At 40.7% G+C, this 16893-nt stretch overlaps 2 protein-coding genes across 2 annotated transcripts; one reads left to right on the plus strand and one right to left on the minus strand.

Annotated features, from left to right (window-relative positions):
- Window positions 1-4924: 4924 nt before the first annotated feature.
- slc2a6 (solute carrier family 2 member 6) lies at window positions 4925-10768 on the minus strand. Its single transcript, XM_056401664.1, has 8 exons — window positions 10442-10768; window positions 9079-9350; window positions 8286-8382; window positions 8085-8184; window positions 7554-7747; window positions 7190-7365; window positions 6809-7098; window positions 4925-5818 (listed from the first exon to the last, which is right to left on the minus strand). The coding sequence occupies exons 1-8, from the start codon at window positions 10505-10507 to the stop codon at window positions 5490-5492; spliced, it is 1524 nt and encodes a 507-aa protein (XP_056257639.1). The 5' UTR covers window positions 10508-10768; the 3' UTR covers window positions 4925-5489.
- A 1175-nt stretch (window positions 10769-11943) lies between these two features.
- On the plus strand, window positions 11944-16697 carry LOC130185316 (pentraxin-4). The gene is made up of 4 exons (XM_056401707.1): window positions 11944-12149; window positions 12951-13129; window positions 13744-14825; window positions 15369-16697. Exons 1-4 carry the CDS (start codon window positions 12024-12026, stop codon window positions 16094-16096), a joined length of 2115 nt encoding a protein of 704 aa, XP_056257682.1. The 5' UTR covers window positions 11944-12023; the 3' UTR covers window positions 16097-16697.
- Window positions 16698-16893: the final 196 nt, after the last annotated feature.

Here is a 16893-nt window from a genome sequence, read left to right on the forward strand (position 1 = left end):
AAGGCATTAAAAACTCGCCCACTCAAACCAATGAGATTTTTCAAATGAAGCAACTCACAAACATATAAGGCTCTGCCCTGAGAGGCTGTGTTAAAGGAAGATTTTTGAGCTGTTCTGCATGATTTTGTGTGGAATTATGTCACTATGAATGCTGTACGTTTGTAAAGAGTGAAGTCTACGGTAACCAGCTAGCTAGCTAGCAGCTAACAGCTCCATCCAAAGAAAAACAAAATCTGCCTAATAAAACACTTGTGAAGCTCACAAGTAAATGAAGTTGGTTTAATAACACCAAGGTGTAGAATGACCAATTTGGTATGATAACTGATTGACGGCCCTATTTACAGACAGAGTGGTATCAATCCTGATCGAGGTCAACTGTCCACCAGAAAGAAAATAAGTGTGATGCTAAAAATGTCAAACTATTCCTGTAAGGGTGGTGCTGCAAACAGACAGTAAAAGCTGGATACATACACCCAAAGAAAATCAAAGCAACATTTGATTTTTTGCCAGTAATGAACATTAGGCTACTAGGAGTTGGTGATAGATGCAGCGTTGAGAAGCCTGGCTATCCAAACTGCAGACAATGCAGTGACTGATGCCAAATTTGGTGCTTTTATGTCTCTTGGCTCTATTTTGCCCACATGAATGTGGCACATTTAATTTTATTTATAACCCTTTTTATCATGTTAGCATCCAATTTCATCTCAAAAATGTCTGTGAAGGTCTGCATTTTCTTTCACTCAGCTGGGAGCAGGCCAGTTCAACCACATTTTTATACTGCTGGTCACTGGGGGTTGATTGCGTTGCCTAACCACGCCTTATACGTATGTTGAGGGAAGCTTGAAAAAAATGTGTAGGGATTTGAATCAATGACCTTCCAACCTGAGGCGCATTTCTAAAAGGCCATTCATGCCAACACTGCAGACTTTTTAACATTAGGTGAATGTAAAAGATTACAGTTTAACCTCAGGATATCTCATCATTATGAACGATCTACTGTAAGGGTGTGTTCGAGATGGTGGGGTGTTGCCTCTGAACATTATGTCAGCTGAATAGGGTGAGGCGGTAGTGTGTATGTGTGTGTGTGTGTGTGTGTGTGTGTGTGTGTGTGTGTGTGTGTGTGTATGTGTGTGTGCGTGCGTGCATGCGTGCGTGCGTGCGTTTGTGTGTGTGTGTTTCGATGGGCCTGATGAACAACATTCCAGAGGATAAACCAATCCAGTTTTCATTTGGGCATGTGTGAGTTATGTATGGTATAAATTGGGATTGCAAGGCAGGGGATAATCCTGTTGTTGATACGAACGGAAATTCTCATTAATCCAATTTTCATACCCACTTATAGAGTACACAATTTATAATGATATTGAGCTTTAATCAGTGTACAGACACTTTGGAAACCAGAGGAACAAGTAATGGGATAATTATAAAGTAGTAAAGTTCTGTATGGACAAAATAGAAAAATCTTCCAAAAAATCCCTATTGGTAAAAAATGAATAAATAAAATAAACAAAAAATAAGAAACAGGTTTATTTGTCATTATCATTGTCATCTATTTATTTTGTCTTTTGTTGTAAGCAGAAAGAACAGTTCAGTTCAGACAGATTAACGTGAATTACTTCACATTCACCTCTTTATTTTTTTTAAAGAGCCGCTGAGCTATTCTTTTTTAGTAGAACCTCCTCCTACCCATCCATCCCCAATAGCTTATTACTGTACACTACTACAGGACCACAGACAGACACTACTTTTAAAAGCCAAGAAATTTTGTCATAAAGCAGGACCACTATAAACAGATTGGTCTACAAATATAACTCTTCCACTGGCTTCATTACAGTTGTTCGGTAAAAGATGTACTATGATGTCAGTTCACATGCAAGGTGCCCCTGTAAAACACAGTTCTTCTTCTTCTGATGATGATTTTTGGTGGTTGGCAAACAACTTTTTGGTGCATTACTTCCACTTTCTGCTTCGACTCATGAACATGACTAAATAAGAGTTTGTATTTTTTGTAGTTCTCACTGTTGCCTAAATTTTTATATGCTGCCTTGATATTGATGCTGAACTACTGTCGATTTAAAATCAAAGATGTCCTATGTCAAGAGCAACAGTTAAACTGCAGACATTTCTAAGACATCCTATTTGAAACAATGATGTAATTTGTCTTACTTAAAAGGCATAGTTGAGCATCATCTGCATAACATTATAGGTCATACAACATCTGTGCACTGAGTGTTGACTTGGTCCTAGGATTGAGCCTTGTGGTACACCTTGTTATTTAAGACGTAGAGAAAACGCAAGTATACGTTTTTTTTATTAGTATATCACAAACATAATGTCAGGAAAAAGGACGAACTCCAAAAGTCAAAAACGGGAAAATAGAAGAAATTAGATACGCAAGTATTTTTAGTTATTTCATCCGACAGCAACAACCCTCCACCCCCTTCCTCCTTAAACCAGAAGAAGGAACAATTAATTAATTAAAATGATCAATTGAGGCTGAATCCCAGAGCAGTCAAACATATTCTTACCATCAGTGTATATCAAGTGTGAAGTGAATGTGTGAAGACACACTCATCAGTATAACAGATATCAATATCAAAATTTCATGCTGTCTGTCTTGACAGTGACAAAACATTTTGGTACTAGAGAAAAAAAAAAACACCCAGTGAACGCAGCAGCAGATGGTGAGAAAGGTGGGAGGGGTGAAGGAAGAGTGAGGCAGGAAGGAGGTGGGTACAATCAGAAACAAAAATAGATTGGATAAAAGCTGTGAGACGCTGTCTGTGTGTTCTTCCACCGATGCCTCTCCTTCTATCACTATTGTGTCTGTCTTTCTTCTTATCCATCTGAGCATCTGTTTATATATAAGAAATATATGACAATATGTTTAAAATGTATTTATTAATAACCACATGTATCTTGTTTTAATTCAATGTTCTTTTTAAGGAATTATTTCTTTTTAGGAGTTTTATGTGAATCAGACACACAATATGTTTTAATTTTTTAAGTGGAGAGGAGTTGATGTTTCTGATGAGGTGTTTCATAAGACACAAAAGAAACTGACATGGAATTAAAAGAATTAAAAAAACAAAAAACAAAAAGAACAAACAGTACTATCTCACTTACTGTTTATGAATTTTCTTGAAACAGGTAACAACAACTTCCAACAATATACAACAATATTCTGGTATATAATCGATCAATATTTCAGGTGACACAAACGACTCAACTACACCAAGCATTACACACAAGCGCACACAGACCAATCATCTGCAGATACATATCTTCCATAGCAACATGTATCTTTTAGCAGTGTGTGTGTGTGTGTGTTAGCCACACCTTAATAAAGCAGTTCATTGGTGACAGGGTGGGACAAAAGCTTTAATACAGCATTAGTGCAGGAATCTTTAGGTTGTGCTTATTAACAAGTGTTTGTGTGTGTGTGTGTGTGTGTGTGTGTGTGTGTGTGTGTGTGTGTGTGTGTGATTAATGGGTTCCTGACATTAAGCACAGCTTCAACAGAGTGCCCAAATCTTTGCATTAGCCTTGGTCCAACATCATACAGTATTATATGATAGGATATATGATATATATGATTTCTTTCATTGGTGTTTATAAAAAGCTGAAACTTGATACTCAACCAATAAACCACTGAGAAATATACCAACAAACAACACAATGGGGTCAGAAATGTAAAGTCACATCACTTTAGCAATTGTTTCATATTTTTAAAAAGGTTTTCTGTACTTGTTCATAAGCACAACCCAAAGATTCCTGCACTAATGCTGTATTAAAGCTTTTGTCCCACTGAACTGCTTTATTAAGGTGTGTAAAACGCACACACACACACACACACACACACACACACACACACACATACACATACACAAACACACCGAAACCTGCAGAGTGTTGTCCCTTCTTCCGTCCATGTCAATCAAACACTGTACAGACCCAGACTACACAGATTTAAATATGACTACAAACATGCAGATAATTATCTCTGTAATATGATAGGTATGTCCCTTCAAACTCTCTAATGTATTATAATACCTACTGACAGTGGATGGCCAGAATAACAGGAAGACATTCCTAGTTCCATTGGGTTACTATAGACAACTTGGAGATTGGGGAGGTACTGGTCAGTGATGTGCATCATTTGGTGAGTCAGACTCAAACCTATGACACAGAGGACACTGTGGCATGTGACCAGGCCTGCTGAGCCAAACAATACTTCCCGTCGTCTTGTTTTAGCTGCACAGAAGATGATGGACCTGTTTTTTTTTTAGAGAGTTGACAACCTGTTCACATGGTTAAACTTTTCTAAAATCTATGTACAAGTTTATTTGCATTCTAAACTTTATGTATATTTAGATTTTGTAGCTGAAGTCTTTACATGTTAACCAATGTAACATATATTGTATAAATGAAGAAATACCTATCCTCCATAACTGACGACTGTAACGTAACAAAATAATGGTCCAACCTGCAACAAAATCAGCACCACCTACAAATCTGGTGTTACTGCTCACTACTGTGCCATGTGTGCACCACACCTCTCAGAGATCACCCGTCAGTCAACGGCGCAGCAGTGCTATGTCTTCTTCTTTACCACATATTCTGTTGAAGATGGTTCATGCAGGTGATACTCTGTCATGCTCATAAATAAAAATTAATTGCTGCTGCTGCTGAAAACACAGAACATGTGACTTTGTGTGAACTGGATCATATTTTACACTGAGACCGTCTGTGGCTACAAAGTTAGCATTCAAATTCAGTCTGTCAAATGTCGCAGTGGGAATACAAGATGGACCAAAATACCATAAAGAGCATGTAGACATGACAAAAGAGTATGTAAGTGAGACCACAACATGGTGTTCTGATGTATCACTGGGAAAATAATGGCAAAGTGATGCAAAGTGGAGCAATGAGTCCACCATTTTATTTACAAGAAGACATATCAGAGTTCATGTGTTTTCACCATGCCCACTTACCAGTGAACTAAGGCTGTGATTAAACTTGATCTTGTTAATACTTTAAAAACACTGTTACATTAGTTTCACTAGTGTGTCACCTGTAAAATACTCTGAAACAGTTGTTGCTGCCATGTTTGTGTGTGTTAAAGCAGCAAAGGTAAATGATCTCACCATAGGCTGGATAAGTATTATTTAATATTATACTTATCAAATGTTATTATTATTGTGTTGGAATGTAAGAAAGGAAACTTGTACATTTACAAATAACAATCTTATTGTTGTAACATGTTTATTATTTAGATGTAAAAACAGTGACGTGCATCTTGACATAATGGTGATTGATTTTAGTCTGTTGAACTCAGCCTTGGTGATCTTTGACCTACAGTGGTCAGTCTATGCTCAGGAATTATTGTGGTAGATACATGTTAATTTGAACATATCTCTTTACAGTAGCCCGTCTTTCGAGCCACATCATGTGAACGACTCATTTTTGACCAAAGGGATCTATGAGTCTCAGCCGGACTGTGCAGTGGATTGACTCCGTCTGATGGTGAATGTACGGCCTGTCCTGAAATAGTTCTCTATTTCCTCCAGCGAGCGGCCGCGAGTCTCTGGGATGCACACGGCGTTGAACAGCAGGCAGACGACACAAACCACTGTGAAACACAGGTACGGCACGTACAGGCCGTAATTGTCCACAAGGTGTGTGAAGGCGTGGGTGAGCATGAAGGCTGTTAACCAGCTGACAGTAACACACAGACCTGAAGCCACGCCCCTGGCAACCAGCGGCAACACCTCTGACATCAGCAGCCATGTGATTGGGCCCCATCCCATGGCGTATCCTAGGAGACATCCAACATTATGATGACAAAGCAAACAGCTCATATAAAAGAAGATGATATAATAGCACAATAATGGCACCAAAAAAAGGAAGCTACTCCTTAAGCTCTGATTTTGGAGAGATAACACTTGAATCTAAGTTGCACTACATAACAATACTGTTATGTAAGGCGTGAGACCATAAATGAAACCAATTTAACAACTGAAAACACAGGGTTTCATGAGTACGAGCAGATGTTGATGTGTAATAAACAGTGGTTAATCACGCTTCAAGAGCTAAGTATAACAAAATGTCCTAAGGACATAACAGGTCTTAACTTGTTGGAACGAGACAAAAGGTCAATTACTGCTAAAAAGCACATGCTTCATTAAATACAGGGACACATGCCTGGCAGGATATCAAATCTCCACCCAATGAACAAGCTAACTGTGTCTCTATATTTATTTTTAAGTGCTATTTTACTTGTATCTGTGTGGTGTGAACTGAACTGAACCAAAAACAAGAGTCTACAGCCAGGCTAGCAGTTCTTTGAAGCTGTGCTTAGGCTCACTGGTGCTTTGAGCTAAGTGCTAACATCCATGCTAACATGCCCCCAATGATAATACTAACATGCTGATGTTTAGGTTAACCAAGGTGAGTTTAGTGCGCTGACATGGGATTACCAGAGTTATTATAATCCATCTTCTCTGGGATTTCAAAATCTGTACCAAATTTCATGAAAATTTAGCCAATAGTTGTCAAGATGTTGGTGGTGCTATAGAGGAAAAGCCAAGGGATCAGTGTCAATACAATTAGTCCTCAGGAGAACACAAATATCTGTGTATCTAAGATTTCATGCCAATCCATCCAGTAGCTATTTATACCAGTAGATATTTCAGTCTGAAACAAAGCGGTAGACGGACTGACCGGCATTTTCATCCCTGAAGACAACAGTGTGATTTGGGAAAACATTGATTTTCAACAAGAGTTCAAAGATGCTCTCAGCACTCACCAAATATAAACACCATGGTGCTGATGAGGGGAATGAGGCCTGCTGAACTGGCCTCTAAAGAGTTTCCGATGTCATTATGGGGGCTGTAGTTCAAACTCATTGTGAGGTTTGGAGGAGAGGGGCCTGGAGGGCAAGGCGTGGTGTGGGAGATCATGGTCAGAGTCAGAGTGGACAGGAACATCAGCATGCTTGACGTGTACAGCAGGGCTTTGCGCCCAGCCTTGTCCATCAGACTGGCTGCCACGGCAACAGAAAAGAGGCGGACGGCACCTACAATGGCAGCATCATACCTGACAGATACAAAATGAGAATAGGTCTGTATTCGATAGATAATATAATTAGATAATAGATAAATACAGTTAAATAGGATATATCTCATACTTAGGCGCCAGGGAAACTTTGCTCTTGGCAAAGATGGGCTCCATGTAGACCAGAATGGGCGTGACGCCCGTCATTTGCTGCAGGAAACGCATCACCACTGAGATAATGATTGGCCGGTAGTAAACGGGTGTGGCAAGCTGGGACCATGTGACTCTACTCTGTGTGTTGATGCTGTGCTGCATTGGTAGAAATGTAAAACTCACATACATGTACTAGTTTATATTTACTTTAAAACTCCTCTAGAATGTAAACCACATGTGTGTTCCCCGTAAAACCTCAGTGCATCTTTAGCTGATCTCCTCAAGTCGACAGAATTGTCCCCTTTAAGTTGTTAAAAACATTCCAGCAGCTATCTGTCTCTTACTTGTATGGCACTGAGCTCGATTTGTGTGTCGTAGTGACTCCCCCTCAGCCAGCGGAGGGCTCTCTCAGCCTGCTGCTCTCGCCCCAAGGAGAGGAGCCTCCTGGGAGAGGAGGGCATGAACACAAGCAGCACAACCATAAACAGAGCTGGAACCTCCCCGGCTATTGCCAGCCACCGCCACGGAACCACCAGACCTGTACATCACATCACATCGTCATGTTGAGATTATGATAGCATGAGCTACAGAGCAGAAAAGCAATGGCTGCTGCCACTAAAAATATCACAACATGTGTAATGTCTCAATATTATCCACGCTGAGCCAGTTACAACCTCACCACCTAAAGAAATGCATGATATCTCTATTTGTGTTTATTAACTTCAACTTAATTGTTGATTCTCACGTCTTTGCCACTGTGTCAACTTACAGCCATCAAACCTGTGTCTAAGGAAAACACTGAGCCGCTAAATGTGTAAAAAATGAATGTTACTTTCAGTAATGGTATTAATGCAGCCGTGTTGGTATATTCTTACTCAGGGCGTAGAGCGCCAGGGTCCCAAACACAGCAGTGACCTGAGGGCAGGAGCCCAGAGCTCCTCTCACTCCTTTGTGGGAGATCTCTGAGATGTAAACCTGTGACATAAGCACACAAAAGACACACAAACAGTAACATGAACACAAGTGTAAATCACATATACATGTGCAATTTTGTATCTGTAACCATGGTGACCTACAGGAATGGATGCCGCTGTCATCCCACCGGCGACACCTGTAAGGAAGCGACCAACAAGGAGCATCCACAAGTCCACAGCCCCTCCCATAAGCATGTATCTAAGACACATATACAGATCAGAAGAAAAAAGTAGTACATGCAGGCTCAATGATTTCAAAGGCATCATGTTTTTACTGCTGTGTGTGCACTTTTGAATAAATTATAGCATTCTGTGGTTTGTGCACCGCAGGGTACAGTTAAATAGATACCATTAATGAATGCCTCCTTCTGCAAAACTCTCTGCTTTAATCATGTAGTGCAGTAACCATATCTGCACCAAAATGTAATAGCTTCTTCCCTGGCTCATGCCCCATCCCTCCAACATGTTCTGTGCAAATTGGTTCAGTTTAGTGTAGATCTGAATAATAATCTCACAGGCATGAGTAGGATTGCTTGGCCTTGGCGGAGGTATATGCTCCTCTGAGTGCCATTCTAGTTGTACCTGTTAGGGTGGGACTGCTTACTGTGTTATCATTTTTATTACTTCATAGAGTTTAGTGACATGTTATTATAGCCACACGCAACATTCACCTCACTAGAGATCTATATGTGGTAATTGAAAACAATTTGCAAAGTAACTGGTAGCTACAGCTGTCAAACAAATGTAGTGGAATAAAAAGTATAACATGAAATGTAATGCATGTAGAAGTATAGCAGATAACATAGAAATACTTAAGCACAAATGCTTCATAATTGTACTCATGTACATTACTCAGAGCACCGTCTGATGCCTGTATGCTGTTTCTTTGACCCACCCAATAGTCGATGGCACTGCTGACATCATGATGCTCAGCTTGCGCCCAACCATGTCGTTGAGCAGCATTGCTCCCAGCCCTCCGGCCGCTGCACCCAGTGAATAGATTGAGCCGAACCACGCGGCCTTCTCTGTGTCCATCCTGAGCCGAGGGTCAGCATCGGGACTCTTGAGCTGTGGCAGCACGGGGGACGAGAAGACCAGGGAGTAACCGAAGCTGAAGTTCCCCAGGACGGCCGAGAAAACGGCCAGGAACAGTTTGGAGTTTTTGATCTGGGATTAACGGATATGGATGATTTAGAAATAAGGAGATAACTTTCACAAATATTGAGCATGGGGCAAAAATCCTTTCTTTAAGATAAGAGTAAATACTGAAGTTCTTTTCACAGAAATAAATGAAATAAATTCATAAATATGTGCACTTGGCTTTTGGAAGTGTTGTCCAGTGAGCTCATCCTGTAGAGAGAGGAGGTGGTGTGTGTTGTGGGTTTACACACAGTATTGTCTGCATGAGTGACAAGAGGTCTCAGGGAAATGAAAAACTTCACAGCAAGTATTACTCTGTGCAGCACTTAAGTGAGATAAAGAAAAGGGGAGAACTATAAATTACACTATTCTAAACAAAAGTCATGTTGAATTGTCTGCAGTCTTAGTTTTAATGTCATGTTAATTAGAATTAGTTTTCTACTGATTATAGAACTTTTCCTGCCAAATGGTGAATAATGTTGAAAGCCTTTTGTACAAATGATTTAAACTAATGCAAAAAAACATTTGTCATTTACCTGTTTTAGGTGTCAGGGACGTGTGCTGAAGATTTTAGAGCTTGATTAAGGGAACTATTGTTTGTCATGGGGAAGGGAAGGAAGTCTGTGTGCACATGATCATGCCTTTAGTTCATGCAGTTGTTCCTCAGTCAAGCCAAGTTTGCAAGTTGGTTGTTTTCTTTTCACTTTTGGATTACATGTGTGTTGCACTGTGTAAATAAATCAACTATTTGGGTTTTTGACAATCAAGGGCCAATTTCATAAAGACAGACTTTAACTATGACTTAAATCCAACTGGCAGTCCTCACACAGACGTCTAAATTCATCTGTTGCACAAAGCTGGCTTGACTATCTTAGAACTAATTTGCCATCAATTCAAACAAAACAAAAGAAAAAGAAACATGGCTACTGAGCATCAAACTTCACACCACAAAACAATATGTTAGACTCTAATCCTAACATATAAACAAGAGATGAGAATTGAAAGAGATGAATTTGTCTTTTTTGTTCATAATGTCTTAAATTAAACAATGACAAACAGAATCAACGAGCTATTGTTAGGACTTTTAGACAAATTACAATTAGTGAAATGTTTCCAACCTGGGATTCAGATGATGTTAGTCTTCTCTTCAGCAGTGGAGTCTCTTCATTCATGTGTGCTGACATGATGACAGCAGCCTTTATCAAAGTATCGGATTTATATAATCTGTTTAACGTATTTACTATTTGTTCATCGTCCTCAAGAAAAATGAAATATTTCTAAAATTAAACAAAATGTTGTTCTCTAAATCTTGACCATAATGAAGCTTGCAGCACAGGTGAGTCTTGTTTACAGGCAGGCAAGAAAAAAGAAGGCAGGCTGTTTCAATCCAAAGACTCATTTGTTTAAGAGCAGTCGTATCCACTCTGCTCAAGTATTAAGCTTTATCTTCCTGTGGGCAATGTGCACTTGTGGATTTTCCAGGCTGACAGACAGAAAACTGTCATAATGAAAATGAAACTGGAAACTGTTTACACTGGACTTTCACAAGTGAAACATTCATGGTGTGAATTATTGAACATCTTAAATACATTGCTCTCACAATTGCTCTTACATTTTTCTTTTCTTTCTTTTCATTAATGATAAATCAATGAAAAACTGATGATTTAATATTTTCAGTAAATTTTGGGGTAGAGTTTTAGTTGCTTTTCTAGAGAAATGATGAATGATTGCACAAAATAAAAACTGTACCCAAAATATCAGCTGTTCGTGGATGTTCAAATGAATCTACATTGGCTTTGCAAAATAAGATTGGTCAGATTCTCATTGAAACAACTTACAGATACATGTTACTTTCTGCCCTCAATAGTTCATTTTCAAAGTCCAGTGTAGATGAAGCCACGGTATTGTACAATGTCATGAGCAGAAAGCAGAAGAGAGGTAACAACATGATTCTTGGATTGAGCCATACAAAGGGAAAGCAGAAGAAGACGACAGTCAGATCCCTTGTCAGTGGGTCAGGGGAGAGGAAAGTACAGGCTGCTTCCCCCCTCAGCCCACTCATCATGAGATGTACCGTACTCTTACAGCACCACACAAATAAAAGCATACACATTTATTGAGTTGAGGGAAACTGAGGGCATGTTACAGGTTTGTTAAAGTTATGATCTGTGACAGAACTTCCCTTTTCCCACTTTTACTGACCAATATGGAACAATCATTTGTCTGACAGGAAGGTCATAAAAGTTTCAATAAAAGTGTATAATTCTTATACTTTATAAAAGTATAAGTATAAGTATCAATAAAAAATTCAGGTGGTGATGCAGTAGAGAAATAACATAACATAGAAATCATGGACATCCTTAAAGAAGGATTTAGGGATGTGCTTTTATTATTCTGCATTAGAATAAAATAGTGAACATTAATTGCTGGAGTGATTTGAACAGTTTACTTCTCTTTTCTTTGTGTAAATTTGTGTAGGAGAGTGATACGGTGAGAGGCTGAGTATCTGTTAAATCCATCTGCATGTCCTCTCAGCTCCCCAATGATGTTGTGGAAAATGGAAAGTGTGTTTTTGTCCCAGTCTGTGGGAGTTTATAGTGTGTGTGTACTTCTTTCTCTCCTATATTTGTTGCTTCACCTCCACACTTCCACACAGGAACCCAAGCTCCCGGCTGTTTGTTATCCCAGCTCTACTGCACCATGGGCAGCCTCAAGACCGGCCACTGGCCCCTGATCCTGGTTCACATGCTTCTGCCACAGTTTCAGTGCGGAAAGGTGCAGGGAATTGATCTTGTGTCCCAGAAACTACGACGGCTCAACGAACAGGTCAGCTTGGATCAGACTGTGTATGTGTGTGTTTACAATAGTTAACCTTCATCAGTGTAATGGGATTTTTTATTAGATTAACAAGATTGGTATGCTATTATCATACTGTTACTTTTTTAAGTGATGCCAAGTTATTACAGTAGCAGTTGTGATATTGACCAAACAGTTGGTGCTACATCAGTTTAAGTGTGTCATAGTTGATTATCTGACCCCTCTGCAAAAAGGTGGCTCTCTGCAATTGCTGGGTTTATTTCAAGTTTTTCCAATGACTTACTATATGTGTTTATATCCCATTATAATATAAGTGGAAATTAAAATGCACTCCAATTTCATAATAAAACCAAACCTGTGCACTCCTTGGGATTAAAGTCTTAACTCTAAGGACACTTTCCATTTTAAAAAATTGGATTTTAGTAAAACAAAAACAGCAAAACAACAAATGTAGAAAGATGAAATTTTATGATAAAATGATATGTTTTTATTTATTTGGGAGCTACAGATCCAAAGACTTTATTACCTCACATTGGGAACTCTTATTAATTAAATCTCCAAAACACTGAGGTATTGGACTTAATTTTGGATTTATGAAACTAACAAAACATTTAGTCATGTCTGTCCTGTAAACCCCTCTCTGTTTTTGTACTGCTCCCAGACAAGTTAGTCATTTAAAAGTACTGATCGTCCAAGGTATAAAGTCATCACACACATGTATGTTTTTTTTCTTCTGGAGATTTTGAATATTTTCCTGATCTTCAAATCAGTTACCAAACAGCTGCAGAAATCCATTTCTTCTTTGATTAGTTCCAGCAGTTCCAGGCGCTGACCCAGGCCCGTTTGGACATGTTGGCCCTGAACCAGAACAGGAACTCCTCACCGGGGCTGGAGAGCCGCGTTCAAGACCTGAATGACCATTACCACCACATGTCACAGGACCTTGAGCACCTAAAGCAGAGCACAACGCAGGAGATAGAGGGTCTCAGGTTAGAGCTGGGGAAAAATCACTCACTACAGATGTGACGAACTCCTGCATGCTGGTTTTATTTGGCAAGGTTTTCTGGAAAGCAGAGAGTTAAGAGCAGAGGGAGGGCAATTTGAGTACAGTCCAGTTTAATGTAGTCCAGTTCATAAAAAGACAGGGATTATATCCTTGGCATGTTAAATCTGACAAAATTGCTACTAGCGCTGTGACGTGGGTCGCAACATTACTTCAAAAACATCTTATGTTGGGATATCTGAAATGTTGAGTGGGTGGCTCTTCCCTTTAGCATCTGTTCTTGTTGCAGGATGAGAGGTAATGATTAACAGAGCAGCTTTTGGACAACATTCCTCCTTATACAACTAAAGTAATTCAGTATTTTCCATATTTAAAAAATCTACTCTGTGGCGATATGTTTAAAATGCATCCATCCAATATGATGCATCCAACATCATATTTTCCAGATATGTCAATATACGACATATACATTATGTTAGTTCCATAAACATCATTACGACTGACAACTTTACTCATAATGTGCATGGCAAAACAAAAAAAAAGTATTACGAGTAACACATGAATTAAAGGAAAACATTCTTATGTTGTTCATCATCCCAGGGAGTGGAGTAGGAAGCTTGAGAAAAAGAGTAAGCGGATGGAGGGTCGTCTGGCTTTGATGGAGAGGAACCTGAGGGTGAACCGACGTCAGAGACAGAAGCTTGATCTTGGTCAGGACTTCTCCAACCTTACCCTGGAGCTCCAGAGCCAGGAGGAAAGGCTGGCTGCCCTTCAAGCCCAGCGTGATGAACTGTTAATGGGGCTGAAGGGGTTGCAGGAATCCCTGAAAAACCAGGTGCTGCGTGTGACCCGACTCGAGGGACAGCTCGGTGAGGTCCTGCAGTGGAATGGAGCAGGGAACATCAGGAGTTCTGTGAGGGTGGGAGAACCCCTCAGCTCCAACATCACACCACAAGAGTACTATGAAACACGCAGGAGAGCCCAGACCCACAGAGGAGGGAGGCCTGGAAGGATTCTGGGTGGACATACACAACCCAGACCAGAAGGAAGCAGTCAAGCCAAGACTGATCAACCAAGACTGGATCAATACCACGCAACAAACCGACCGAAACATTCAAAAGCCCAGAGGTTAAGACCTCAGCCGGTCTCTCCTCCACAGATACAAGACCAATATCCAAACCCTAAACCCCACTCCACAGATTACCTGCCCCAGCCTGATGCGTACCGCTCTCAGTCACAGATCCAGATGCGGGCCCAGACGTGGCCTCACCCGATCCAGCAGGAACAGCTCCAGTCTCACCAGTCTGTGTCTTCTCGTCATGCCCAGATCCAGCCCCAGGACCAACAACCACTCAAGCCTCAGTTACAACCTCAGAGACACCCCCAGTTAGACAACCCCAATTATTCCTCTTGGCCCCAGCCCCTGTCCCAGACTCAAACTCATCCTGGACCCACCAAAGACAGGCAGAGCAGGACCAGACAAGGGGCTCCTGAGCCCCAGGCCTCAGATGTTCTCCCTCATCCCCAGTCTGAGCCTTATCAGCCCAGGGCTAGCAGGTTGAAAAGCCAAGATGAGGACGAAAGCAACACCAAGGTAGAGACTTCAGTGATCCATAACTTCCTCCAGCTTCCTGTGAGGCACAAGATCCCAGCAAGGCCAGTTCCTAAAAAGGATGCAACCAGTAAGTAAAAGTCAGTACGCTAATGTGTCCGACCAAAAAAGAGCAAGATATTGAATCTGATCAGAAAAGGATTACATTTACTACATAATGGTGAGAAACAAGCTGTATCAGGTTTATAGTTCCTACATGTCAGATAACTCAAATCAAGGGTTATCTTGCAGCGGACCCAAAAGCTCCTCTTCATATATTTGCAAGTTTTCTCATAGCCCACATTATAACACCCACTCACTTATACATCACTGAAGACAGAGAGACACACAGAGAAAGAGGTGTTGAGTGGTTCACTGAGGGTTCGTCAGCTGGGAGTTGAATGTGGAGTTCTGCTCTCATCTGAAAAATCCATTTACTTTTTCTACATTCACACTGAATAACATCTGTAACCCCTTTTAGACGTAGTAGAGGCTTTCACAGTCTGAGCACATACTTCCTAAACTGTTTTACACTTCTTTCCTTTTTATTATGTGTTGTCTGGGTGGCTGCATTATGTAGTTTCATTGGTTTGCTAGGTTTGATGTTATATCTTCTCTCTCCCTCTGTCTGCAGTCTGTAACGTGGACTCCATGCTGTTTTTCCCCTCTGCATCAGCGGAGAACTATGTCACCTTTGCTCTGACTCTCCCCGACCTTCCTGAGCTTTCTGTGTGTCTGTGGCTCCGTGTGGAGGCCTCACATGTTGGCACACTGCTCTCCTATGCCACAGATGACAATGACAACCAGTTAGTTTTGTATGGACGCAACTCCTCTGCCTCATCTACGTCCTTCTCTGCTTCTTCTTCATCTTCCCACCCTTCCTACTCCTCTTCTCCATTCGCACCGGATTCCTACCGTTCTGCTTTTTCGCCCTCTCTGGACTTTGTCATTGGAGACCCTGTATATCGCCGTCTCCCCACATCATTACTTCTGGACTCTCGCTGGCACCACCTCTGCGTCCTCTGGTCCTCCATCCAGGGTCGTTTCTGGCACTACAGTGACCGTCGTCTCACCTCGTCAGGCTCCAACTTCAGGAAGGGCTGGGAGATTCCAGGAGGTGGATCTGTGGTGCTGGGGCAGGAGCAGGACTCTGTTGGTGGAGGGTTTGACGCCTCAGAGGGTTTTGCGGGGCAGGTGGCAGGGTTCAGGGTATGGAACCGGGTGCTGAGCCCACCGGAGGTGGAAGGGGTGGCAGATGGGAGAGGTGTGCCCAGAGGGGTGGTGCTCGACATGGAGGATATAAAGGAGGTTCATGGGGAGGTGCAGCAGGTGGCATGTGAATGTTTGGAGCACTGTGTCTGATAAAGTTTTGGAGGAGGATTCAAATGAAAAGGCAAAATAAAAATAACTTTATTTTAGATTTTATTTTATTTTTTATATTTGAGTCCTCAGATGAGCATGCACCACAAGTGCACTCTCATTGGACTTAAAGACAGAGCAAAAACATCTTTACTCACCTGGACAAAAAACTCCAGCATGCTATTAGCTTGTATTCATAACACCAGCAATACACAATAAAGAATTATTAACAGAACAGTGTCTTGCTCAGGGACACTTTATGGGGTAAAAACTGGGATTGGAGCAACTGGGCAATGCTTAAGTTCACATTGACTGTGCAATAATATGCTTAATTTAACTCACAGGCCAACTGATAAACATTACAACGGATCCTAGAATGATACCTATTAGTAAGATAAATTTTGCTTGTAACTGTGATGTTTAAGTCCATTACTTTCATGTGAAAATGATGCTGCACTTTGTTTCTTGCCTGTTCTTGAATTTGAACTTTTGATAGTCACTGTATGACTGCAGACAGAGATACAGCGCCTGTTTGTTGTCTTTTGGTTGTTGTAAAAGCTAATGTTTATATGAATAAACTTAAACTCAGTAAAACTCCACCAAATGAATGATGAGTGATTTAATTGTTTGGATTTGGGTTGTTTTAATGTATCAGGTTATTTTTTATTTGCACAAATTAAAAAATACTCTGGAGCACAAAAGTGGTGCTTACACATTATCATATCATACACTATAGAAAAGTAACACTATAGGAAGCATTTTTCCTAAATATGAGTAGGCCTACCTTTTGTTTTTACTAG

The sequence above is a fragment of the Seriola aureovittata genome, chromosome 17, assembly GCF_021018895.1.
Source record: "Seriola aureovittata isolate HTS-2021-v1 ecotype China chromosome 17, ASM2101889v1, whole genome shotgun sequence".
Lineage (NCBI taxonomy): Eukaryota > Metazoa > Chordata > Actinopteri > Carangiformes > Carangidae > Seriola > Seriola aureovittata.

Bases quoted from the DNA above. Each gene is read 5' to 3' on its own strand.
- slc2a6 (XM_056401664.1), bottom strand. From the start codon at position 10,507: ATGTCAGCACACATGAATGAAGAGACTCCACTGCTGAAGAGAAGACTA. The intron at 7,748-8,084 runs GTAAGAATATAC...TGTGATGTACAG, and splicing joins CCTGGCGCTCTACGCCCTGA to GTCTGGTGGTTCCGTGGCGG. The intron at 7,366-7,553 runs GTAAGAGACAGA...CTACCAATGCAG, and splicing joins TCGAGCTCAGTGCCATACAA to CACAGCATCAACACACAGAG.
- LOC130185316 (XM_056401707.1), top strand. From the start codon at position 12,024: ATGGGCAGCCTCAAGACCGGCCACTGGCCCCTGATCCTGGTTCACATG. The intron at 13,130-13,743 runs GTTAGAGCTGGG...TCATCATCCCAG, and splicing joins CAGGAGATAGAGGGTCTCAG to GGAGTGGAGTAGGAAGCTTG. The intron at 14,826-15,368 runs GTAAGTAAAAGT...CTCTGTCTGCAG, and splicing joins TCCTAAAAAGGATGCAACCA to TCTGTAACGTGGACTCCATG.